General features: G+C 51.4%; 1 protein-coding gene, 1 long non-coding RNA gene and 1 other non-coding gene across 3 annotated transcripts in view; 2 read left to right on the plus strand and 1 right to left on the minus strand.

Moving 5' to 3' along the window:
* LOC141978952 (uncharacterized) overlaps nucleotides 1–14,077 on the plus strand; it is a 189,967-nt gene extending 175,890 nt beyond the window's left edge. Inside the window, exon 5 of the mRNA XM_074941352.1 lies at nucleotides 13,143–14,077. Within this exon, the coding sequence (XP_074797453.1) occupies nucleotides 13,143–13,976 (834 nt within the window). The 3' untranslated portion in view covers nucleotides 13,977–14,077. The remainder of the gene's footprint in view (nucleotides 1–13,142) is intronic.
* Nucleotides 2,217–5,766, plus strand: LOC141978997 (uncharacterized). Its single transcript, XR_012636458.1, has 3 exons — nucleotides 2,217–2,434; nucleotides 2,886–3,047; nucleotides 5,619–5,766. It is a non-coding gene; the product is annotated as an uncharacterized LOC141978997 (long non-coding RNA).
* Nucleotides 14,078–25,267: 11,190 nt separating the features above from the next.
* TRNAE-CUC (transfer RNA glutamic acid (anticodon CUC)) lies at nucleotides 25,268–25,339 on the minus strand. The gene has a single exon. It is a non-coding gene; the product is annotated as a tRNA-Glu (tRNA).
* Nucleotides 25,340–27,198: the final 1,859 nt, after the last annotated feature.

Raw genomic sequence — 27,198 nt, forward strand, 5'->3', positions numbered from 1 at the left:
AGAGTTATATTTCTAGTTTCAGATACAAGAATGGTACATTCATACAAATAGGATGACCACACACAGTAGATTATAAGCTTTGTAACGATAACTTACAAGAGACCTTTTGCATGAAGCATCTTCCAGTTACATTATATTCACACTCATTAGCATATTTTCAACAAATCACATGGAGTTCAACGGGTTTGTGAACGGGTTTCACTGCGGCACCTGGGAGCCATTGAGTTTCAAGTTCAGGCTTTGGAGTTGGCTGCTGGGAGGTAGAATCCTGTGCCTGCCGCTTGGCTTCCCAGGGATGGCTACTTGCAGCCCAGGAGAAGAAGGACGGTTCCGGGTGAAAGGAAGAGAAGCAAAGCTATGGGAGGCAGTTTGGGTGTGGGGTGCAGGTTCTGGGCTGGGGCAGAGGACTGGGGTGTGGGAGGGGCTGAGGGGTGTGGGCTATGGGAGGAAATGTGGGTGCAGGGTGTGGGCTCTGCACTGGGGGAGAGGGTTAGGGTGCAGGAGGGGTGGCGCTTACCCCGGGCAGTGCAGCTCCCAAAGCGACCGGCTCACACAACCCTCCAGCAGCAGCTCCGAGGTGGGTGGGGCCAAGGGGGGGGTCTCCATGCGCTTCCTCCACGGCTCCCATTGGCCACAGTTCCTGGCCAATGGGAGATGCGGAGTTGGTACTCATGGCAGGGGCCGTGCTTGGAGACACCGCCCCCCCAGGGGATGCCGGGACATGCTGGCCACTTCTGGGAGCAGTATGGAGGCAGAAGGGCACCTTCGCGCGGCCGGCACATCCCTGCACACCCACTGCGGGGAGGGGAGCAGAGGCCTCCGTGCCCTACCTGGGGTGGGGGCAGTGCCCAGAGCTGCCTCCCCTCCCACCCCGGCCAGGGGTGAGCAGAGACGTGCCAGCAGATGGCTGCTTCTGGGGTTGGCCTGGGGCCACCGGCCATGGCATGCGGGCAGCCTGCCTGCCTGAGCCCTGTTGCACTGCTGGCCTGGACTCGGGGGCAGGCTGGGAGATGAGATTTGGCCTGAAGTTTGGGGTCCCCCGTCACTGGGGGGCCCCGTGGCACTACGTGGTTTGTTTCATGGTCAATCCGCTCCTGGCCTGCTCCAGCCTCCGCTCCCCCATCTGCGCTGTTGAAGGGAAGCTTGTCTGCATCTGCCGCGGCCTGTTTCTCTGCGGTAACGGATCCGCGCCCAGTTCTGCAGCCGTAACAGGCTGGGCCGGGACGTCCGCGGTGGAGGGACGGACCCCATTCTCTGCCAGCAACCGGCCCCCTTGTTTTTCTCCTGGATCTTCAAGCCTGGCAGGGGCCTGCAGAGAGACAGGAGCCTGGCCCCTGGGGTCAGGGACCTGCTGAGGCCGAATCCTGCTCGGAAGGTCCCCAGCACTCCTCGCTGGCTGGGCTGAAGTCGAAGGGCGCTGCCATGGGAGGGGAGTGCCTCATCCCCCGGCCTGAGGCGTCGGTGCTTCTTTGTCCCCTTCTCCTGCCCAGAGAGGCAGGCAGCTGCTGTGGGGACACGCGAGCGAGGCTCGCAGGATATCGCTCAGCTTGGTCTGGCTGGCAGGGGCCTTCCAGCTCAGCCTGGCCTTGGCCCCCATTGCGCCGCGCTCGGCCAGCCGCGGGAGGAGGGACTGTGGCTGCCGCTCAGGCTCGGGCCGCGTGGCCAGGCTTCCCTGGCAGGGGATGCCAGAGGCAAAGAGCTGGGCACCGTCTACATGGCAGCGGGTGGGAAGGAAGGTGGATCCTGCGCATCTCGTGGGGTCTCTCTCGCCGCTCAGGCAGAGGCAGGAGGGGCGCGACAAGGGCTCGGCTGAAGATTTTGCGCTGGGACTGGAGGATTAAGCCTGTGGCCCCGGAGTTCCTGCTCCAACGTGGGGTTTTGTGGTGCTGCCCCCATGGTCGCCCGTCCTGTAGGTCAGCGCTTTGAAGCCAAGAGGAGCGGCCTGGAGGCAGCAAAAGGGGATATTTGCGGGAGCCAGCCGTTCTCAAGGAGCATCCGACATGGACGCCGAGAGGGCCGTTCCCCCTCTGGGCGTGTCCCAGCTTTGTTTTGGTTTGTCAGCATGAAAAGGGGTTTGTTTATGAATCTGACCGTTTTCCAAATCTAACCTTCCCTGCTGTGCCAGGACAGAGGGTGGACAAGCCTGGTTTATCTGCACGGGATTATTGCAATCTGAGGCCTCTCTGTCCTTTTCGCTTGCACAGACCAGTTCCGACCCTGAGTGAGGTATGAAGCAGCATGCCCACCACTGATCAGCCCGTTTCTCCGGTGCAGCCGTGGACCCCCACAAGTGTGCCTGGAATGCAGAAGTGTTGGGGTCTCCAATTTTCAACCGGGTTAGAAATCCCCCTCGCCCACCAATGATTCCCATCACAGTGCCAGTCCACAGTCCCACTCCTCTCGGCTCCAGTTTTTCAAAGAGCGATGAGTGGAGGTAAGTTTCTCTTCCAGAAACGCATTCTCTGCCTCAAGAGATAATGCAATTGCAAACGAAAAGGGTTCTCTTTTACTAATCACCGGGGCCGCAGGGGTTTATTCAAAGAAAAACCGTAAGGAGAAACATCGACATTAATCAAAAGCTGATACTAAGAAAATGCCAGTTTCTTTTGGGGGGGTTTACAAACTTGTTTGCACCTTTCTTAAATATTAAAATATAGCTAGAAGTATGTTACAGCCAAAATGTCCAAAATATTACAGGGTATAGTATGTCTGGTTTTGCCGCAAAATGTTAAAACTAACCAATTTCAACAGGTTTCTCTTGTTGTCGCCAAGCAGAACCGAACATAAAAGCTTAATACCCTCAATGTGTTTGCATAGACCTGCCTTTCCACTTCGTTTGGGTTTCATTTTATTCTATTTTCGTTTGTTATGTTACGTGAAAAAAGACATGGCGGTGGATGAAGCTCGTGCTTTCAGACAGTTAACAAAAGTGGAATTGCTGTCACAGGGAAAGGAAGAACCTTGGGTCAATCATCTGTTACGAACTCATTTGCTGAAACAGAGAACTCAGCAGGGGAGAGCCACGCACCTTCTCACAGAGGATTGTTGTGGGTACCGATTTTAGCAGTTAAGCCCTATATTTTGTATAAATAATTAGTAACATGTAAGCCCTGTGCCTAATCGGGAGCTCTCTCTTTAAGAGACCAGTTGGTGGGAGGTAGGAGTGATCTGGTCTGGGTCATTGTTGCTAGGCAGATTAAGCACTCCCCATCCAGAAGCTTCCGGAAGTGGGTTTGGTAGTTTTGGGTCTGCGCCAATGGGTTCCCTGGCGCTGGAATCAGACGACAGGAGGGCGAGCAGTCAGGGCAGCTGCTTTGCCCTGTGTGAGCTGGGAGAAGCTGAGCCCAGGAGCAGAAAGCAGGTTGCCGTCCCTAACTCTGAAGCATTTTGCAGCAGGTTAGTGATCCTGTTAACCCTCGAACAGGGAAGCCTGGGCAATGCTAATTATAGCAATTAAGGGGAAATTGGGAGGGAAAAGTAACTTCAATTTAACTGGTTTCAGAGTCCCAGCCGTGTTCGTCTGTATTCGTAAAAACAAAAGGAGGACTTGTGGCACCTTAGAGACTAACCAATTTATTTGAGCATAAGCTTTCGTGAGCTACAGCTCACTTCATCTGATGCATGCAGTGGAAAATACAGTGGGGAGATTTATATACACAGAGAACATGAAACAATGGGGGTTACCATACACACTGTAACCAGAGTGATCAGCTTAGGTGAGCTATTACCAGCAGGAGAGAAAAAACCCTTTTGTAGTGATAATCAAGGTGGGCCATTTCCAGCAGTTGACAAGAATGTGTGAGGAACAGTAGGAGGGGGGAATAAACATGGGGAAATAGTTTTACATTGTGTAATGACTCATCCACTCCCAGTCTTTTTTCAAGCCTAAGTTAATTGTATCCGGTTTGCAAATTAATTCCAATTCAGCAGTCTCTCGTTGGAGTTTGTTTTTGAAGTTTTTTAATTGAAGAATTGCCACTTTTAGGTCTCTAATCGAGTGACCAGAGAGATTGAAGTGTTCTCCGACTGGTTTTTGAATGTTATAATTCTTGACGTCTGATTTGTGTCCATTTATTCTTTTACGGAGAGACTGTCCGGTTTAGCTAATGTACATGGCAGAGGGGCATTGCTGGCATATATCACATTGGTGGATGTGCAGGTGAACAAGCCTCTGATAGTGTGGCTGATGTGATTAGGCCCTAGGATGGTGTCCCCTGAATAGATATGTGGACAAAGTTGGCAACGGGCTTTGTTGCAGGGATAGGTTCCTGGGTCAGTGTTTTTGTTGTGTGGTGTGTGGTTGCTGGTGAGTATTTGCTTCAGGTTGGGGAGTTGTCTGTAAGCAAGGACTGGCCTGTCTCCCAAGATCTGTGAGAGTGATGGGTCATCCTTCAGGACAGGTTGTAGATCCTTGATGATGCGCTGGAGGGGTTTTAGTTGGGGGCTGAAGGTGACGGCTAGTGGCGTTCTGTTATTTTCTTTGTTGGGCCTGTCCTGTAGTAGGTGATTTCTGGGTACTCTTCCGGCTCTGTCAATCTCGCTCACCTGCACATCTACCAATGTGGTATGTGCCATCATGTGCCAGCAAATTTGTTCGTCTCTAAGGTGCCACAAGTCCTCCTTTTCTTTCTGTTGTAACTGTATGCTTTGAATGTTGTTTTGATTGTAGCCAGACTGTTCTGACTGTGAACTCGAACTGTCAGACTGGTCTCCTGCCAGTTGTCAGAGTCTAGGTTCGTCTCTAAGGTGCCACGTCTGCTGGGGTGGGCAGGCATCCTGGAGTCCTTTCTAGAAGAGAACTGGGAACTGAGTTGGGAAAACCAATTTGAAAACCGGAAGCTCAGGTTAAGACTTATTTATTGATAATATTCAATAATCCTTCAATTCCAGTGCCACAATGAATACAATTGCTTCAGTCTGATAAGTTTCCCAAAGGGAAAACTTCACTTCTCTCCAAAGGGAGTTGAGAGAAAGGAGTTTTTCGAGTCCAAGAAAGACAAGGCAGGTGAGGGTAAGAGCTGGTAGAGGACCAACCTCTGTTGGTAAAAGAGAAAAGCTTTGGAGCTAACCCAGAACACTTCTTCAGTTCTGTAGAGCCCGAAAGGTCATCTCTTCCATACACAGCAGTTGGAACGTAAGAGCAGAGATACCGAGTCAGAGCAGTTCATGCAGCCCACTATCCTGTCTCCTGACAGCGGCCAATGCCAGGCACCCCACAGGAGACTCCCAGGAGTAGGGGCTGCATTTCTGTACCAAACAGTCACTTGAAGGAGGCAGACAAAGGCCTTTAAGATGAGGCATCCACCACTGTCAAAACATCATCTCCCTCCTGCAGGCGACTGACGGCCTGAATTTGTTCCTTGTCCTCCTGGAGTCTTGTCTGCAATCAGCACTATCCAGTCCCTCTGTGTGTAGCAGGAAGAAACAAAAATCTTGTCTGAAAAACAAGCTGTCTTTTATTCCTGAGCAATGGATCTTCCTGTTTGTTGTTTCTGGGTCCAGAACTGGTTTAACTGCAGTCACATTGTGTTCCGATTCCAGCTGTGGGAGATGTTTGTCTGATGTTTCTGCACGATGGGGAAATAAAATCTTGAGTCTGTTTTTTTTTTCTCCTGCAGATTCCTTTGCTGTTCCAACGATAAGGACATGAACAAAAGGGAGGCGAAATAAAAATAAACCCCAGATTGCAACACAGTTAGGGAAGGAGAAGATCAGGGTTGAGCCAAACGCTTCCAAATAAAAAGTGATCCTAAAAATTGAGGAGTGGGGAGGAGATCAGGCATGTGTGGATCCCCTTGATCGTTGAACTCGGATTGCTAGAAACAAAGTTCAGGCTTTTACATTGTCGAAAAGAAGTTGGGACACCTGCTCTGCTTCAATTATTTGTTCTCTGCCTCTGTCTCTCTCTCCACCCTGCCCTTTCTTTTCTCCCGTGTCTCTGCCTGCCTCCTCCTGCTCCCTCCACCCCTGCCCTTTCCCAGGAGCTCTCAGTCTGCAGCAGAGGTCTCCACACTTTTGATGCTCAGGATCACTTTTTGAATTGAAGGCCAACCCAGGATCTACCCCGCCCCTTCCCCCATAGCCCTGCCCCGCTCCCCCCTTTGCTCGCTCTCCCCCACCCTCACTCATTTTCACCGCGCTAGGGCAGGGGGTTGGGGGAAGGGACCAACGCCCTCCCGTGGCTCTGTGCGCTGCCCCTCTCTGCCAGCACCACCCCCTCAGCTCCCATTGGCCACGGGTCCCCATTCCCAGCCAATGGGAGCTGCGGGGGCAGCGCTTACAGGCAGGAGCAGCACTCCGAGACCCCCACCCCCCCGCCCCACAAGGCGGCAGGGCTGTGCTGGCCGCTTCTGGGAGCAGTGCGGGGCCGGGGTAGGCAGGGAGCCTGCCTTAGCTGCAGCCCCGCTCGACCACCAGCGATTGCGGTCGACCGCTTGGCGACCACTCGACAGCACCCAGGGAAAGCCAGAGCTTCCCTGTTCCACAGACGGCCCATGACCCTGGGTCCGGGGACACGTGACCGAGGCCACAACCAGTCACCAAAACCAAATGGCCCTTTACGGGGAAATACCTCTGCCTCCTGCCCAACTTCCCCCCACTAAAAAGGGGAGACCCAGTGCTGCCTTGAAGGGCCTCACAAGGGAAATGTCAACCCCCCCCACCCCACGAACTCCAGTGTCACCCCCATGGCACCAGCACAGAGGGAGCCCAGGGAGATGGGGTCAGGGGCATCCCTACTGTCTAGGGTGCCCTATGCAGCCCAAACACCTGCTCCACCGCCCTAGGGAGGGTCTGGGCTGCGCGAGAGCCCTGCGGGGCCAGAGAGGAAGGAGGTGTGGTGGGCCACTTTGGGGGGCCTCACGGGGCCCAGAGCAGCCCGGGGGAGGAGCGAGGGCCTGGCAGCGGCCGCAAGACGCGGAGCGACCCAGCCCCATCCCCAGCCCACTCCGGTCCCCCTACCCCAGCCGGGTCTCTTGCGGGAGGGGGAAGGACTGCCCCCGCACTCCCCAGCCGCGGGAAGCGGAGGGAGGAGGCTGGGAGGGGGCACAGGGGAGTGGGCTGGGGCCGGGTCGCTCCACGTCCCACCATTGCTGGTGACTGTGGGGTCCGGCCCGACCCCTGCTGCCGGGGCAGGCCCCCTGCCCGTCCTCCGGGCTGCATCCGTGGCTGGGGGCAGAGGCTTGGGGGGGGACAGGTTGGATGGGGCTGGGCCGGGGGCAGAGGACGAAGAGGCAGGGTGGAGGGTGTTGTCTCGGGCCCCACGCCCCCCTCGGGACAGCCCTGCCCCAGGCAGTGGGTGCAGCCCATGAGCCGGGTGGCTGGCCAGGGGATGGGGCTGGCTGCCGGAGCTGGGGGGGGGGGGCACTTCTGCAGCAGGCAGCTGCCAGGGGCACCGTGAAATGTGGGGCAATTTGGTGCCCCAGAGTTCAGGGTGCCCCACACAGCTGCATAATCTGCATCCACCTCGGGATGCCCCTGGACGGGATGGTGGGGTGGAAGGGGGGAGGCAAAGAGGGGACGGGGGGGCTCTCTTTTCCCCTTCTCTCTTCACTTTCTGTTCTTCTCCCCCAGCCTGCGGCGGCTCCGCTGGGGCTGAGGCAGCTCCGAGGCTTCTCCCCGGGGCCGGGGGCAGAGAGTCACTTTCCTGCCCCCCCGCGCCCAGCGCTCCCCCCCCCCACCGGGGTCTCCCGCTCATCGGGGGGCTCCGGCTGGGGGCGGGCAGAGCCCGGGGCTGCCCAGGGGGCTGGTCCCGGCTGGAGAGAGCCCCCCCCGGCCGGGCACGGAGGGGTTAATGACGGGCCCCCCCCAGCAGGGACCCCAGGAGGGAGCCGCAGCTGCCCAGCCCGGGCTCCCGGGTCCCACGGGGGCAGCAGCAGCGTCTGGTCTGGGCCCGAGCCCCGCCCCCAGGAACTGCCCCGCCCCCGGTCCGCTCCAGGCCCCGCCCCCAGGCGCTGCCCCACCCCCGGGCTGCTCCAGGCCCCGCCCCCTGGAGCTGCCTCGTGTCGGGTCTCTCGGAGGAGCAGGTGCGGCTTCCCCCTGGGGTCCCTGCTGGGGGGGCCCATCATTGACCCCCCCGTGTCCGGCCGGGAGAGGGGGGGGGCTTTCTCCAGCTGGGACCAGCCCCGGGCTCTGCCCGCCCCCGCCCCCGCCCCGGTGAGTGGGAGACCCCGCCGGGGGGGGGGCAACAAAGTGACTCTCTGCCTCCCGTGCGGGGGGGGGCGGTGGGCGGGACCCCCCCGTTTGATCCGCCCCCCCCCCGTTTTATCCGCAGCGATTTGTCCCGGTGTAGGGGGAAGTTGTAGCCCGGAGCCACCCCCCAACCTGGCTGCCCCCGGCGTGGGGGTGGGAGGAGACGCCGGGTCTCTGCCGGGGCGGGGAAGGGAGGGGCCCGTGTCCCCCCTGGGGCTGCCCCCGATCCCGGCTTCCCAGTCCCACTTGCTGCCCCCCAACTGCAGCACCGTTGCCCCCAGCCCCCACCTGCCCCCCACCTGCCCATCCCCCACTGCCGCCCCCTTCCCTCCCCCAGGGAGCCCTACACCCCCCCCTGCCCTCTTCAATCAGCCCCTCAGAGGGCTCCCTGCTGCCCAGGGGAATGGGGGCAGTGGGGGGGACCATCACTTTCTCTTTATGAATTGGACAGGCTGGATTTTATATGACAAACGGTCCCCCTTTTCCAGCTAGCTATTTAATAGCCACATAAAATCCCCCCCCCACCCCCGGTCTTGGTGTTTATCCCATGTTCTCAGTTGCGTAGTTTGTGACACGTTTTCTCTGTACGTCTCAAAGATTGATAAAAAATACCCTCAACGTTTGCCCCACTTTTACTCTAGTTGTCTACTTCTAATTGAATATGCCCCTGAGAGCTTTCCCTGTCTCTGTAATTATAAATTACGAAGAAACTCTCAGATTTACACCTTTTCTCACATTCCTGAATATGGATCTAAAACGTTTGCCAATGTTGCCCATTTCCGCTCTATTCATTGACCAAATAGTGGTGGGAAATACACTCAGCTTTTACCTCCTATCAACGACTGCGATAAAATCCCTCTCATTTTCCACTTTCCTTTCTATCATTAGCATAAATGGATCCAAAGTCCCTCAGATTTCCACCCTTTCTCTTTCATTTCTGAACACTGATCTGAAATCTCAGGTTTCCCTCTTACTATGTCATTATCAAATGTCAATTAAAAATCCTCCCGGGTTTGGGGCTGTTCCCCATGTCTCTAAATCCCAGCAACTTCTCCTTCCTTGGGGGGAACCTGTCGCCCTGAGTCCTTCTCCATCCTGGTTGGGAAATTAACCCCCCTGCAACAATGATCATCTTTCCCTCTCCTTTGAGAGTCATTTGTTCCCTCCTTTATCTCTGTTAAAAATGTTTGCTGATAAAAGAGACTAGCCATATATTCAAAACCCATCAAAGCCAGAGGCCTCCCCCTGTTTGGGGGATCGGTGGTTCCCAGCTGGTAACAGGAGAGTTGGCTGGACCCTTTCCTTTTCTCCAGCTGGCACGGGATGGGGAGGTCCCTCTGAGTGCAGCGTGGGTCCAGAAGTATCCCAAACCCCATGACAAAGGGTCTCCGTGAGGGGTGGCTTCCCGCAGTGCAAAGATGTAGCCGCCTGTGGGGTGGATCCACGGTGGCCATTATTTGCTAGTGACAGAGTATGGAAATTTCTTACTTATTTTCGCCCTCCATGGCTTCCCTTCTGTTAAAGAAGCGTCCCCCCGAGCTCCCCCTGCCTGTGTGACTGGCCAGCAAGGGGTGGTGATAACTTTCTATCCACTTATCAGACACTGCAAGGGAACACTGTTGCTGGGGGGGTGCATGTCTGTGTGGGGAGATGGCAGCGGGAGCTGAAGGGGCACTGTGGTAAGGGGAGGCCTCTGGGTGGCTGGGCAGGGGGGACCCTAGTCAGGTTGGTGGGTTCTGGAGGGTTTGGGGTTTCGGGGGGTAGTTCTGATGTGCCCAGCCCTAAGGCTCTGGGTCCTGGAGGTGGGTATCACTGGGGGCCTGTTGGCTGCAGACCAGTGGGGGTGGGGGGTGTCTTGGGGAGGTGGGGCGGGGGGTTAGATGCTGCCTGGTGCTGTGCCAGGGGCTCTGTCTGGGATTGCCCAGCTGGCTCTTGGGACCATTGCCATGCCCAGTGCACAGAGCTGTGGTGGGGCGGTCCCTGGCGCAGAGCGAGGGGTCCTCCTGTAAAGCGTCAGGGGGTCCTGCTGGGAGGAGGAGGGGGTCCCAGGCAAATGGCCTGGCAGATCCTGGTGGAGGGCAGGTGGGGGTGCTAGGCAGTCAATGGGGAAATCCCAGGCAGGCAGTGAGGGACTATACAATAACTCTACACAAACAGCCCCCCACCCCATTTCTCCTCCCATTTGCAGGAGCAAATCCAGCCATGGGGGAGCAAACAACCCAGGAATGAGAGTTTCCTAGCAGACAGGCATGGAGAGGGCACAGGGAAAAGGAGACAGAGAGATTGAAAGGGTCCGTGGGATAAAAGAGTTTTTAAAAAATGTGTCTGTGGGCTTAGCCTGGCAGGAGGGGCCAGGTCTATGCTGTAATAAAGAGACTGAGCGTTTTCTCAGCACGGCAGAATCTAGGATCTCGCTCTGCAGGGAAAGAGCCTGGGGGAAGCGTGATGTGAAATGAACTAATGCCCGTTCCTAAACCTCCACAACGGCCCTTCTCGCCCGGCCAGGCTGCAGAACGACGCTCACGTTTCGTTCCGGTTCATCCCGTCCTCCCATGGGACAGGGGAGCGACATGGGTGCAGAGGAGCCAGCTCAGGTAGGGATTATTGGGGGGGTTCTGATTTGTTCCTGCAGGAGGGAGAGGGACAGCAAATACGCCGGAGAGGGGAAGGTTTGCACTGTCTGGTTTGGAGGTTGGAGCGGGGCAGGAAATGCACAGGGAGGAGAAAGGGAGGAGGCCAGGGGGTGGCAGACCTGCTGGGAGTTGTTTAATAAGTGGCCTAGATTTGAGGAAGAGACCCATGAGGTTGGGAGGTGGAAATGCTCCAATTTGGTGAACAGAAAATAACCCACCAACATGGGGCTGGGAAAAAGGCCCAGACTCCTAGTGCTGGAGCCTGAGCCAGCGAACCAGCGGGTGCCTTGAAATATGAAGGGGGCAGCCACCAGTCAGGCTTAGGGGAGATTCCCCTGCCTCATATCCAGCTCCTGACAAGGAGGAGGGTGTTGGGCTTCCTACAAGAGATCTCTCCCTAGTCCCTGCTCGGGCAGCATCTCCTGTATCAGTCTGTGGCTAGTAGGTGTGTGATGGATCTGCTGGGAGAGAGGAGGGGCTCTCTCTTCGCCCCCTCACCCTGGTGTTTCCTGGGTGCTCTGAGCGGGGTGTGGGTGGTCCTCTGTTGACTGCGATCCACCCAGAGTTTCCGTTTGATTGGCTCCTCTCCCCCACGAATAGTGGGGCTGTGAGTGGGGCAGCAGGTCCTGAGTGTGGGGCTCTTGCTCTTTCAGGGGTCTGTGACGTTCGAGGAGGTGGCTGTGTATTTCACCAGGGAAGAGGGGGCTCTGCTGGACCCCGCTCAGAGAGCCCTCTACAGAGACGTCATGCAGGAGACCTATGAGACTGTGACCTCCCTGGGTAAGGGTTCCTGTCCCCTCGGTTCTTGGAGGGGGAAATGAAGAGATGAGGTTCACCCCACCCCTGCAATGCCCCCTCTGCTCTGTCCTGTTCCAGCATCACCCCAGCGTGCCAGTGACACACACACGACCAGAGACCCTCCCCGGCTGCAGAACACTGTGGGGACAGAGCACAGGGGCAGTACCGCACAGTGTCCAATATCTCCTGTTTGCACAAGTAAAACTGGGGGGTTAGGTCCAGCATAACGAACAGAAGCTTCCGACCCCTGGCCTTCTCTCAAACCCTGAGCCTTCTCCACCCAGACCAGAATGTGCTTGGGGTGTAAGAAGCAGGCTGCTGGAGTCAGGGCTGCTGGTCCAGGGTTACTGATCACACAGACACTCGGGGCGTCCTTGAATGCTGGCGGGGGGAATCCAGACAAGGGAGCTCCAGCATCAGAACACTGAAACTCACCCAGGACTACAGATGACACAACTCCTCACCGCTCCGGATTGCCCCCGTGCATGGGAAAATGGCCTAGGTTGCTGGTGAAAATCCTTGAGACCTGGAGAGTTGCTCCCCCCATCCCCATGTGCAATAGCCACAATCTCTCTTCTCTGCAGACTTGGTTTTTTGAGTCCCTCATTCCTGAAGTCACATGACCCCGATTCTAATTCTTATTTTTCACATTCTGCTTTTCTAGACTATTTAGAGTCTTTTGCTTCTGAATGCTAGTTTCTAATTTCCCAGTGTTCTCCACACCCAGGGATTTTCCTACTCCCTCCCATTGCACTGGACTCACTAGGTTCCCTAGTATTTAAGAACGGCCACACTGGGACAGACCAAAGGTGCATCTAGCCCAGTGTCCTGTCTTCCGACAGTGACCAGTGCCAGGTGTCCCAGAGGGAATGAACAGAACAGAGAATCATGAAGTGATTCATCTCCTGTCACCCATTCCCAGCTTACGACAAACAGAAGTTAGGGACACCATCCCTGCCCATCCTGGCTCATAACCATTCACGGACCTGTCCTCGATAGATTTCTCATGGTGGTTTTTTTTTTTTTTTGTAACCCTATTATAATCTTGGCCTTCACAACGTCCTCTGGCAAGGAGTTCCCCAGGTTGACTGTGCGTTGTGTGAAGAAATACTTCTCTCCTGTACACATTTTGGTTTCTTCATCCCTTTTTCCATTCTTCTCTCTGAGATTTACTTTCTCTCTGGCGCAGGCAGAGACTTACGTCTGGATTCTCTCTGTCTCCCATCAGATGTTGGGATGGTGAGTGAAAACCAGGAGGAACCCCAGCAGGAAGATGCTGAGCGAGTAGAAGCACATGGGATGTTCTCAGGAAGGTCCAAAGGGAATGATTCTGGGAGCTATGCACGCCCAGAAAAAACAAAAGGCTGTGAGAGTCAGCAGAGGCCAGAGGAAAACTTCAGTAGCCAGTCAGACCTTATTACACGTGAGAGAATGAACTTGGAAGGAACACGCTACACGTGCCTTGAGTGTGGGAAAAGCTTCAAAGGGAGCTCTGACCTTCTCACACATCAGAGAATCCACACGGGTGAGAAACCTTACGCATGCAGTGTGTGTGGGAAATGCTTCAAGCGGAGCTCACACCTCATTGCACATAAGAGAATCCACATAGATGAGAAACCTTATGGCTGCCCTGAGTGTGGGAAACACTTCAAGCAGAGCTCACACCTTATTACACATCGGAAAATCCACACGGGTGAGAAACCTTATGGATGCCCTGAGTGTGGGAAACACTTCATTGACAGTTCATCCCTCCTCTCACATCAGCGAATCCACACAGAAGAGAGGCCCTACACATGCTCTGAGTGTGAGAAAAGCTTCAGTTATAGCTCAGCCCTTACTGCGCATCAGCGAATCCACAAGGGTGAGAAACCTTATGGATGCCCTGAGTGTGGGAAACACTTCATTGATAGCTCAGCCCTCATCACACATCAGCGAATCCACACAGGAGAGAGGCCCTACACATGCTCTGAGTGTGGGAAAAGCTTCAATCGGAGCTCAAACCTGATCACACATCAGCGAATCCACACGGGAGACACACCCTACACATGCTCTGAGTGTGGGGAACGCTTCCGTTATAGCTCAGCCCTTACCACCCATCAGAGAATCCACACCGGTGAGAGACCCTACACATGCTCTGAGTGCGGGAAAAGCTTCAATCAGAGCTCTACCCTAATCACACATCAGAGAACGCACACAGGAGAGACCCCCTACATGTGCTCTGAGTGCGGGAAAAGCTTCAATCGGAGCTCATACCTTATCATACATCGGAGAATCCATATGGGTGAGAAACCTTATGGATGCCGTGAGTGTGGGAAACACTTCAATCAAAGCTCAGCCCTTATCACACATCAGTGAATCCACACAGGAGAGACGCCCTACACATGCTCTGAGTGTGGGAAAAGCTTCAATCAGCGCTCAATCCTTATTAGACATCAGAAAATCCACATGGGAGTGATCTGTAACAAATGCCTTGACTAGGGCTGGCCAAAGGTGGTTTTTTTAAAAAAAATCACATTTGCTAATTCCCACTCAGTGATCTGAGCCCCATCTTCACCGTGGTTACTCAGCTCCCGCAGATGAGTTGCCTGCTTCTGCCTTTTGCAGCTCACCCTTCTTTGGGGTCAGTCCTGTAATCTTTTCTACCAACTCCTTTCCTTTTGAGTCGAAGGAGCGTGTGTCCCTCCAGCCAGGAATGTTCATCAGCTCCAGGTGGGGGAGAGAGGTTTGTTCCCAACAAGCTACACTGAGGCAAAAACTACCCGTGCCTTACATCCACTAGGACTGCACATGGCGTTGGCTGCTCAAGTTAGTGATCTTCGTGTTAAAAGACAACTACAGTTGTCGTGCAGATGCAGCCGAGGTGCAGTGGTTGGCATTAGCTTTCCCCTTAACCTGACCTAAACTCCGTCACTTTTCCTAGTCTAAACAAACCCTGAGCATCACAGTTATACTGTTCCCCCATTTAAAAACAATTGTTAGTCATCAAGTTCCCCCACCAGGAACATATTGTTTCATTCCCAGTTGTCACAGTTCATCAGAGCACTGTTGCTTCAGGTTTTCCTGAAGGCGGATATTTTTACTACCGTTTTCCTCCCTTTAAAATATATTGAAGTATAGCAAAGAGCAGGAACAGGGAAGGGATAGAGAAAAATGTCTTTTCCCCTCTGTAACAACAGAAGAACATCGGGTAAATCAGAGGGATTCTCCATCGCCATCCCAATCCCCCTGTTGTTCAATTGGAAAGGTCAATATTTCCCGAAGGGGCTGGGAAGAGGATTCTCTAGTAAATGATTTGGAACTAAGCAAAACACCCGTTCATTTGCCTCCCAAAGCAGTTGTGGCCCATGCCCTGCAGGAGGTTGCTCCTGAAGATCTCCCCTTCCTAATCAGGTGCATGTTGCCTATTTGGGAAATGCAATCCCTATCTAGGTAGAGATGGGAAAAATGGAAGTGACATTTCTGTTCAGCTCACTCCTGGGAGATGCTGTAAATGTGTAGGAAATGAAATCCATGAGGAATGTGATGGAGCTGCAGGAAGACTCCTATTTTGAGTAGATACCTGACATTTGGTGTCTTACAGGGATTCTAAGCCGCACCTGAATTTAGTCCCTTATTTAAATCTGTGCCACCAGATTAAAGAAACAAAAGGGCATATTTGGGGGAGTTATACCTCAGTATCGCTGCTGGTATGTTGTGTGGTTGGTGAAGAATTCTACCCCAGAGAAGTGTAAAATTGCTACAACTCAGGTCAAAGATTTGACAAGAACTCAGGTAGAAATGACAGGTACGAGTGGTTGATTTTCACCCCAGAGATGGACGCTCTGGTGACCTGTGGCCGAGGTAAACTGTTTTTAGAACGCTGCTCCCTAGTGAAGTGGCATTGCTCACACTTCTACAGGATGCCGTGATGAAACTGGGAACAACTGTCTTCTACCATTTGGATCCAAAGTTTCCTGAAGCACAGAGAGAAACAGCTGATTCCTTCAGAGCCATCCCATGCCTATGGGTCCCAAAGTGGCTGCCTTGCTGGACAAGAAGCACTTCCGTGTTGGTTAAATGATGGTAACCAATGAGGGAATGTAACAGATTCCAAGTTCAGACTGCAGGATACATGAATGCTGAGTCCAGAGTCTGTGGTTTGGTCTCTTAGTTTTACTCTTGAGTCTAATGCCTTTGTCTCACTTCTCCGCCTCCTGCTACTCTGAAAGATTAGAAAGTGTGAAAGTAGAGCACAGGTGGTTTTTCTCACGATGCAGCCTTCCCACGTAGTGTGAGACCCCTTCCACCCACACTTCTGGGAGAAGACCCAGGGAGAAATGAAGCCTCAGAAATGGAAGGCTCCTAGGTTATGGTAGAATGTGACTTCACACAGAGCTCACTGGGTGAAAATGGGAATTAAGAGAAAACTGCCCTAAAGGTTTATAGTTTGTAATCTTTGAATAAATTGTTACCAGCAACAAGAAAATTACACATGAAGTTTATTAGTGTAACGTAAGAGGCTGATTCTGTGATCACTTTCAGTGTTACAGTATAATTCAGGTTTTCTTCTAGCCCCCTCCTACTACATAGGAAATGGTGGCTAATCCTGCAATTAAAACCTGCCTCCAAAGGAATGAGAGTGGGGGAACATGTGAGAGAAATAGCGTGTATGAGAATAGAGACCCAGTATAGACTGGAATGATTTCTATTTCAAATGGAATTTATTTGGATAAATTTTGAAATAAATCTTCTGTTGGGAGGAAAATTACTTGAGACAAGATGTGGAACCTTTTCCCCAGTGAGAGGGGAACAGCCAGAGAGTTCCCCAGGGCTCTTGTTCGCAAAGCAAAGATGTCACCTTAAGCAGGAGATGTCAAGATCTACAATGGTGATGGGCGTGTGATGGGAGCTTTTCTGGGTGGTTGTTGTTTGGTTGGTTTTTTTCATGTAATTTTTGTTTTGTTTTTGCAACCAGTTATTTTTATAGGTGCTGAGGCCCCTTCTCCTTTTGAGCACAGCTCTTTAACCCTCAGGCCTGGCTCTGGAAACCTCAGAACCGGCTTTGTGTTTTTTTCATGTTTGCTACCTTTGGGGTTCGCACATCCACACGACATGCGGTTCACAGCAACGGATACTTTGAGAAACCTGCTGGGTGAAGCATGCGTTTTCCAAACTGTCATTGGCCCAAATTCTGCCTCAATTCAGCTGGATTGGGACACGTCTGTGTCAAAGGAGTGGTTCACACCTGATTTGCCCAGAGACCTCAGGGGAGGGGTGGTAAGATATAGGATAAGTAGGAATTGACAACAATGAAGTTAAAAATAAAGGTGAAAGACCCTCACCTGGCAGGTCAACAAGCCTGTTCTGTTCATTCCCTCCAGTGTATCTAGCACTGGTCACTCTCAAGTAGCACACTGGGCTTGATGGAGCATTGGTCTTACCCAGTCTATGACCAGTCTTGCGTTCTTATATAAGCCCTCTACGGCCTTGTCTACACTGGCAAATTTCTGCACAGGAAAGCAGCTTTCTGCGGTGTAACTCCCGAGGTGCACACACAGATTTCATGGTGCATGATAGAAAGGGGCCATGACAGGGACACACTGCAGTGCAGGGTCAAAGTGAAGGAGCTGTGGCCCGCCTACCACAAGGTGCAGGAGGCAAACTGCTGCTCCATATTGGGGGCTAACTAACCCCAGCATCACAGCAAGAATCTACCTAGCATCTGGAGAAAAAATATAAATGAGAGTCAAAGACACCCCCACGTGGCCTGTCTCTTCCCCAATCTCAACACCTGGAAGATTGTCTGGAAGACTCAGAATTTGAACTGTGGAGATTGGTCCCAGGCTGAGAGGGAATTCAGTCTGTGTATTAAGAACTCAACATTGCCTGGAGCAACCAGTGAGTGAGAAAAGCTGTTTGATCCAATTCTTGCTTAGTATATTCAAATTAGAGTTCAGACTGAGAGTCTATTTCCATGTGTTATGTAACCACTTTTGACCTCTGTGACCAACACTTATACTGAGTTAAAATCTAACTTTCTGTAGTTAATAAACTTATTTTAATATTTGATACTTACTCCTGAGTTTGTCCAAAGTGCTTGGGAAAGTTGCTCACATGACAAAGGCTGGTGCGTGTCCCCTTTATTTTTGATGAAGTGGCGAACTCATTAATGAGCTTAAGCTTTTCAAGAGCAGGCCGTGAGCCGTGTGAGATGGTACATTTCTGAGGTGCAAGGCTGAGGGCTGGGGAGATACGCTGGTGTCTCTGGACAATTGAGGAGTGGCTTGTAGAGCATTCCTGCAACTTAGCTGGGTGCTTTGCTGCATGTTGTTGGCCAAATGATCATAGAATCCTAGGATATCGGGGTCGGAAGGGACCTCAGGAGGTGTCTAGTCCAACCCCCTGCCCAAAGCAGGACCAATCCCAACTCAATCATCCCAGCCAGGGCTATGTCAAGCCTGACCTTAAAAACTTCTAAGGAAGGGGATTCCACCACCTCCCTAGGTAACGCATTCCAGTGTTTCACCACCCTCCTAGGGAAAAAGTTTTTCCTAATATCCAACCTAAACCTCCCCCACTGCAACTTGAGACCATTACTCCTTGTCCTGTCATCTGCTATCACTGAGAACAACCGAGCTCCATCCTCTTTGGGATCCCCCTTCAGGTAGTTGAAAGCAGCTATCAAATCCCCCCTCATTCTTCTCTTCCATAGATTAAACAATCCCAGTTCCCTCAGCCTCTCCTCATAAGTCATGTGTTCCAGACCCCTAATCATTTTTGTTGCCCTTCGCTGAACTCTCTCCAATTTCTCCACATCCTTTTTGTAGTGTGGGGCTCAGAACTGGACACAGTACTCCAGATGAGGCCTCACCAATGTCGAACAGAGGGGAACGATCACGTCCCTCGATCTGCTCGCTACGCCCCTACTTATACATCCCAAAATGCCATTGGCCTTCTTGGCAACAAGGGCACACTGCTGACTCATATCCAGCTTCTCGTCCACTGTAACCCCTAGGTCCTTTTCCGCAGAACTGCTGCCGAGCCATTCGGTCCCTAGTCTGTAGCTGTGCATTGGGTTCTTCCGTCCTAAGTGCAGGACCCTGCACTTATCCTTATTGAACCTCATCAGGTTTCTTTTGGCCCAATCCTCCAATTTGTCTAGGTCCCTCTGTATCCTATCTCTGCCCTCCAACGTATCTACCACTCCTCCCAGTTTAGTATCATCCGCAAATTTGCTAAGAGTGCAATCCACACCATCCTCCAGATCATTTATGAAGATATTGAACAAAACCGGCCCCAGGACCGACCCCTGGGGCACTCCACTTGACACCGGCTGCCAACTAGACATGGAGCCATTGATCACTACCCGTTGAGCCCGACAATCTAGCCAACTTTCTACCCACCTTATAGTCCATTCATCCAGCCCATACTTCTTTAACTTGCTGACAAGAATACTGTGGGAGACCATGTCAAAAGCTTTGCTAAAGTCAAGAAACAATACATCCACTGCTTTCCCTTCATCCACAGAATCAGTAATCTCATCATAGAAGGCGATTAGATTAGTCAGGCATGACCTTCCCCTGGTGAATCCATGCTGACTGTTCCTGATCACTTTACTCTCGTGTAAGTGCTTCAGGATTGATTTCTTGAGGACCTGCTCCATGATTTTTCCGGGGACTGAGGTGAGGCTGACTGGCCTGTAGTTCCCAGGATCCTCCTTCTTCCCTTTTTTAAAGATTGGCACTACATTAGCCTGTTTCCAGTCATCCGGGACTTCCCCCGTTCGCCACGAGTTTTCAAAGATAATGGCCAATGGCTCTGCAATCACATCCGCCTTTAGCACTCTCGGATGCAACTCGTCCGGCCCCATGGACTTGTGCACGTCCAGCTTTTCTAAATAGTCCCGAACCACCTCTTTCTCCACAGCGGGCTGGCCATCTACTCCCCATGTTGCGATGCCCAGCGCAGCAGTCTGGGAGCTGTCCTTGTTCGTGAAGACAGAGGCAAAAAAAGCATTGAGCACATTAGCTTTTTCCACATCCTCTGTCACTAGGTTGCCTCCCTCATTCAGTAAGGGGCCCACACTTTCCTTGGCTTTCTTCTTGTTGCCAACATACCTGAAGAAACCCTTCTTGTTACTCTTGACATCTCTTGCTAGCTGCAGCTCCAGGTGCGATTTGGCCCTCCTGATTTCATTCCTACATGCCCGAGCTATATTTTTATACTCTTCCCTGGTCATATGTCCAACCTTCCACTTCTTGTAAGCTTCTTTTTTATGTTTAAGATCCGCTAGGATTTCACCATTAAGCCAAGCCGGTCGCCTGCCATATTTACTATTCTTTCGACTCATCGGGATGGTTTGTCCCTGTAACCTCAACAGGGATTCCTTGAAATACAGCCAGGTCTCCTGGACTCCTTTCCCCTTCATGTTAGTCCCCCAGGGGATCCTGGCCATCTGTTCCCTGAGGGAGTCGAAGTCTGCTTTCCTGAAGTCCAGGGTCCGTATCCTGCTGCTTACCTTTCTTCCCTGTGTCAGGATCCTGAACTCGACCATCTCATGGTCACTGCCTCCCAGATTCCCATCCACTTTTGCTTCCCCCACTAATTCTTCCCTGTTTGTGAGCAGTAGGTCAAGAAAAGCTCCCCCCCTAGTTGGCTCGTCTAGCACTTGCACCAGGAAATTGTCCCCTACGCTTTCCAAAAACTTCCTGAATTGTCTATGCACCGCTGTATTGCTCTCCCAGCAGATATCAGGAAAATTAAAGTCACCCATGAGAACTAGGGCATGCGATCTAGTAGCTTCTGCGAGTTGCCGGAAGAAAGCCTCGTCCACCTCATCCCCCTGGTCCGGTGGTCTATAGCAGACTCCCACCACGACATCACTCTTGTTGCTCACACTTCTAAACTTAATCCAGAGACACTCAGGTTTTTTTGCAGTTTCGTACCGGAGCTCTGAGCAGTCATACTGCTCCCTTACATACAGTGCTACTCCCCCACCTTTTCTGCCCTGCCTGTCCTTCCTGAACAGTTTATAACCATCCATGACAGTACTCCAGTCATGTGAGTTATCCCACCAAGTCTCTGTTATTCAATCACGTCATAATTCCCTGACATCACCAGGACCTCCAGTTCTCCCTGCTTGTTTCCAGGGAGAACTGGAGGTCCTGGTTATGTCAGGGAATTATGTCTCAAAAGGTCATCTGTTAACTCTGCTTTTGACTTCAAACCCTGTTGTGCCAAATCATCTTTCACCACCCCTAACTAATTTACAACCCTTCAGCAGTCCTTGCTGGAGCAGAACCAAACTTGAAAGATTCCTGGCAGCTTCCTGTAATGCTACCCTCACTTCGAACCTCTCACAAGCGGACTGAAGTGTCTCCTTTCCCTGGAAGGCATTCAGTCCCCATGGGCAGGGACCTTCTTCCACGACCCATACACCAAGAAGGGTGGGCTCCTCAGCCACCCCCCATCCCTCTGGGTCCCTGAACACTTCCTCCATTTCCTTTTTCATCTCATCCCAGGGTGACCCCTGCACCTAGTATGGGCCCTGGTTCTTCCTTACCCATTTATCCAAAAAATCCTTTACCCTGTCTTGCCAGAACCCACAACTGCCATCACGAGAGTTCGCGAGACCCCCTCCAAGCAGCTGTGTGGACTGTTGGGGAGGGGGGCTTACAGGCTGCCACTCACCTATCCCATGCGATGCATCCGAGTCAGTCACCGGCACCATGATGTTAGGGGGCTTACCTGTGCTACTCAACTCCAGCTCCATTATTCACGTAGCTGGAGTAGACGTACCTTAGGTTGAGTTCCAGTGGGGTCTACACCTTACTCTTGTTATTGGGGGTAGAGAACAGGGGTCCATTGGAGAGCAATCTGCAGGGTCTTTACTAGACCCGCTAAATCAACCACCGGTGGATCGATCTCAGAGCGTCGATCCCTGTTATAGGGTAAACCTGCCCATTGTCACACACAACCTTATTCCCTTGAGCCCAATCCAGCCCTACCCCACCCCTCTCCCCCACACACTCCATTGGATACAGCCTCTCGATGACTCACCAAGATGGGGGCTCGTCTCTGCATCTCCCCAACAGGGGAGCAGAGAGCCTAAAGGGCCGCAGCAGACAAATGGAGCTCGGCAGGAATGGAAGAGACTTTCCTCCTCTTCTTAAAAGTCTCCTTAACCTCACCAATGAGAAGTTCCAGCACTGGGTGGCTTCAAACCACCAACCGTCCTATCAGCAGCTGAAGGCAGGTCCCAGGTCTATCAGACAGAAGGATACCACCCAGCTCACTTGCATGTGGCCTTTAGCGTGGATTTATTTTGGCTTATACACCCCTCACCCCCATCTGGGCTCCAGCGGTGCAATGGGTTAGCTCCTAGTACTTAGAGAGGAGCGATGCTGAGGTTGTGAGTTCAAGCATCAGCTTTCTTTAAGTAATGACTTCTGCCATTCATCTTGCCCGGTGGAAAATACAATTCCGGCTCAGAAGACACCCAGGTTCTCTTCGTCTGCAGAGTGCAGGGCAGATTCCACAGATCTACAAGGCTCCATTCTCTATCCGCACCCTGTGTCAGGAGGCATCAAGCAGAGCCCAGAGCACTGCCCATCCTGTGATTCTAGAGCCCCTGACTTCCCCCTCAACCTTTGCTCCCCAAACCACCTTCCTGCACTCCCTCTTGGCTGTGAGACTCAAACCCTGCCTGGCTTTCGATATCTTCATGTGGTTTTTGTCTGTGGGGTTGATGAGCATGTGGGTCCTGTGTGATTTCTGTGGATGCCTTGCATAGTTTTGTGTGCGTGTGTTTGATTTTTGCCGGCAAATTGTTTTTTGCTTCGTATTCTTTTGGAATGTGGTTTTTGTGCTTTCGTCTTGTGTGCTTTTTCTGTATGTTTCATGTGTGGATTTGTTCTTTGTATGTTTTGTGTGGCTTTCCCTTATGTGCATATGTCTCTGTGTGCTGTGTGGGTTTGTGTGTGGGTCTGGTTTTTGTTAATGCCCGCATGGGCCTGTGCAGTGTGTGGTTTTCTCTTTCTCTCTCTGTGTTTCTCTCTCTGTTTGTATCTTCATGTGTAAATTCACTGGAATGTTTAAAAAGATCCACAGCTTTGCCAATTTTCACCAGGAATTTTTCTCAATCAGCAAATTCTCACTTGTTCCCTACCTAAGTGTTCACTCTTGGATGGCCTCAAATTAACCTATGAAATTCTGAACTGAAACCTCACCTGCTTTTCAGGGATTCTTCCTTGGACTCAGAGGATCAAGAGCTGGAAAATTCACCTAATTCAGTTTAAAGGCAAAGTTTCACTGAGAGTTGACATTCCAAGCCCTTGTTTACAAAATGAGAAAAAGAGCCAGGGGAAGCGCTTCCTTTTGGTTCACAGAATAAAGCGTTTGTCATTTAAGGGTTTGTTTCCCGTATTTTAAAACCAGAAGGGGTCTTCGTAAACACCCAGTCTGACCTCCTGTCTAGCACGGGCCCGAAACCTGCCCCCGAAGAATTCCTTTTCAACTAGAACAGATCCGTTTAAAAAAAATAGATCCACTTTTGATTTGAAAATTTCCAGGAATGGAGAATACACCAGGACTCTGGGTAAGATTTTCAATGGTTAATTACTTTCCCTGTCAAAAAGCACGCCTTATTTCCAATCTGAATGTGTCTAGCTTCACTTCCAGCCATTGGCTCACATTATACATTTGTCTTGTTAGATTGAAGAGCCTGTTAGTAAGTATTGTTCCCCATGTAGGTACTTAGGGAGTGAGATCGTCATCCCCTAAACCTTTTCTGAGCTCTTTGTGACTATCACAGCAAGGCGGGGGTTTTAAGCCTTTCATCCTTCTCATGGCTCTTCTTTCCTCTCTCAAATGTTTCATCCTCCTTCTTGAACTGGGGACCTCAGAACTGGATGAAGTGGGCACAGCAAATACAGAGGTAAAATGACCTTTTGACTCCTAGTTGAGATCCCGCTGTTGCTGTATACGTGGCTGACATTGCTTGTTCCTAGATGTACACACTTCCATTTAGCCTTAGCCGCAGGAAATAGTCATCAGCACCACCTCAGCTCTCTGTTCTGAGATTTACTTCTCAGTCCCTAGATGCCAAAATATGTCCTTAGGATCCTAGATGGCTGTCTTCCGCCGGCTGGATCAGCTGTTCCTGCTTCCCCTCAGAAATCTCCAGATGATCCGTGTTCTCCAGAGCTTACCCTCCCAGACAGGACTGAACAACCTTAGCTTATAACTAGGCCACCCGTGACCTCAACTAGGTGCCCTGAATGCACCACTTTTGAATTCCCTCCAACTTCTATCATAGGAATACGAAGCAGTTGGTGTTGTAATGTTACAGGAAAGGTTGAAATGAGGCTATTTCTCAGGTAGAAGGCAACGATTGTATCAGGAAGGGGATTTGAACGCCCACCTCCATATGGATCCCAGAACACAAATGACGGAAAGACACAGGTTTGAGTTTGATGCGTTAGACCACTCGGCCAGCCTGTCACTGTTAGTCAAGCCACTTATCAATCTCAGTTTTCTTTAACTTGTTGTGAACTTTCCAGGGAGGCGGAGATTGCATATCTCTTTCAACTTCTAGAGACTTTCTAAAGCACAACCCATTTTTATATGTCGTCTCCCTGCTCCCTTTTTAAGGGAATAAAAGATGATTGCTACCATTCTGAGAAAGTAATGTTGAACCTCAAACTCCTGCATGGTGGGCCAGATGGCCAAGCAACCAGCACCCACAACTTCTACCACCTTTTGTTTTCAAAATAGCTCAGCCCTCAGTGTATTGAGCCTTTCTGAAAATCTGGCCAAAATGTTTATTGCCCAACTGGGAGCTGAGTTCTTCTGAAAATCTGGCTCTAGGGGTGGGGGTGAGACCTTCTGAAAATTCTGGCCCATGTGTCTGGAAGCTCGAAGAACCTTCAGAACTTTTATCGTGTGCTAGAACCTGATGAGAAAACCTTCCTTCTGTCGAACTCAGCAGAGATTTTGTCATTAACTTACAATCACAGCTTGATCCCATATTTAGGTATCAACAAAATGCATTGATTGTATTTTTACATGCAATGTGAAACAAACACCCCTAGTTGGGCAGAGGGATAGAAGTAGGTCAGCCACTAAACCACATTGCCTTTCATCAGTAGCTACCTGAGCAAGGTAGTAACCAGTGGCCAACAGGTGAAAGGCCCATCATCTATGCTTAGAACACGACAGCAGCTAGACCTCAGGAATGGAAGAGGCTAATGGTCAGTTTTGCCGAGATGGTTACTTCCAAAGACTAGTATATAGAGTGGGATGAAAGTTTTTTGCGTGAATATTTTATTTGCTGCAATAATTTGGTTGACCCAAAATGATTTTTTGGTTTTGTTTCAGCAAGAAAACTGACATCTTGGGTCAACCTGAGTGTCTATTACTGTTGTTATAACATTGGTTAGGCTAGCTAGCAAGGGGGAACAAGAATTTGCACCTATTTGTGGACATCGAGGTGCACAGTGGAAACATGTCCACATTCTGCTCCTAGTCAGTGGGAAGCTTTGATTTTGATATGGTCTCCAAAGCCCTTGCCAAGATCACGTAGAAGATGGGGGAGTCAGGGAAAAAGCGTCAATTTGTTAAAATAGCAAGTGAAGAATAAATTAAGGTGTTTTGCTGTAAAGTGACTTTTCCCTGACTGGGAATTGAACCCAGGCCGTGGCGGTGAGAGCGCCAAATCCTAACCACTAGACCACCAGGGAGAGGATGAGGCTCTTGTTCTTCTCAGCTGTGCTGCACTTCCTTAGGCTATTTTCTGTCCAATTTCTGAAGCTGCTCCTTTGTCCATTCCCTGAGCGGCTAAGAGCAGAGTGGGCAGGAACCCCTGTGCTCAGGGTCACAACCTGAGCCCAACCCAAGCCACTGAAACAAACTCAAATGCTGTGTCAGCTTCCTCCACTAGGATCACAGAGCAACACAGAGAAAACCCAGGAGGAACAATCCTCCTCTGCCTTCATTGACCCCATTGCAACCCTCTCAGCAGCCGACCTGGGCCTTCTTCTGGGAAGGACATTGAGCTGATAGGAACTTTGGCATAGAGAGCAAGGGAGGGACTTTGCTCCCCCTCCTTGTGACCTGATTGCATTCTGACTCCATGTAACGGGGCTCTGAGCTTTGCCATCTTCTGAATTCTGTGTCCTCAACAAGCAGCCAAAGTGCTGAACCCCCTGGACCCTTCTGCTGGGAGCATGGGGATTGCACAAGAGCTGCAAGCCCTTTTTACCTCTCCTTCTCCTCCTCCGCTTCCCTGGACTTTCCCCACCAATGGTTTCATCAGACTCTGGAGGAATCTAAGTCCCTGCAGGGTTTCCGTCACCCACCTTGTAAGGCAAACAGTGATTCCCTTCTCTGACACTCCTAGGGCCACATTTTCTGTGAGGAGCTTCTCCCCAGGGGGTCTGATGTCCTGCAAAAATGCAAAATCATTCTCTCCCCAGAACATCTGAGACAGTATTGACTTAAACAATTGACCACACAAGATCCAGTCCACACAAGAGATCCACTTCCTGGACACTACAGTGCTAATAAACAATGGTCACATAAACACCACCCTATACCGGAAACCTACTGACCGCTATTCCTACCTACATGCCTCCAGCTTTCACCCTGACCACACCAAACGGTCCATCGTCTACAGCCAAGCTCTGCGATACAACCGCATTTGCTCCAACCCCTCAGACACAGACAAACACCTACAAGATCTCTATCAAGCATTCTTACAACTACAATACCCACCTGCGGAAGTGAAGAAACAGATTGACAGAGCCGGAAGAGTACCCAGAAGTCACCTACTACAGGACAGGCCTAACAAAGAAAATAACAGAACGCCACTAGCCGTCACCTTCAGCCCCCAACTAAAACCTCTCCAACGCATTATTAAGGATCTACAACCTACCCTGAAGGATGACCCAACAGTCTCACAAATCTTGGGAGACAGGCCAGTCCTTGCCTACAGACAGCCCCCCAACCTGAAGCAAATACTCACCAGCAACCACACACCACACAACAGAACCACTAACCCAGGAACCTATCCTTGCAACAAAGCCCGTTGCCAACTGTGTCCACATATCTATTCAGGGGACACCATCACAGGGCCTAATCACATCAGCCACAGTATCAGAGGCTCATTCACCTGCACATCTACCAATGTGATATATGCCATCATGTGCCAGCAATGCCCCTCTGCCATGTCAAACTGGACAGTCTCTACGTAAAAGAGTAAATGGACACAAATCAGATGTCAAGAATTATAACATTCATAAACCAGTCAGAGAACACTTCAATCTCTCTAGTCACTCGATTACAGACATGAAAGTTGTGATATTACAACAAAAATACTTCAAATCCAGACTCCAGCAAGAGACTGTTGAATTGGAATTAATTTGCAAATTGGATACAATTACCTTAGGCTTGAATAGAGACTGGGAGTGGCTAAGTCATTATGCAAGGTAACCTATTTCCCCTTGTTTTTTCCTACCCCCCCCCCACCCCAGACGTTCTTTTTAAACCCTGGATTTGTGCTGGAAATGGCCCACCTTGATTATCATGCACATTGTAAGGA

This window comes from Natator depressus, chromosome 28 (assembly GCF_965152275.1).
Source record: "Natator depressus isolate rNatDep1 chromosome 28, rNatDep2.hap1, whole genome shotgun sequence".
In the NCBI taxonomy this organism is placed as follows: Eukaryota; Metazoa; Chordata; order Testudines; family Cheloniidae; genus Natator; species Natator depressus.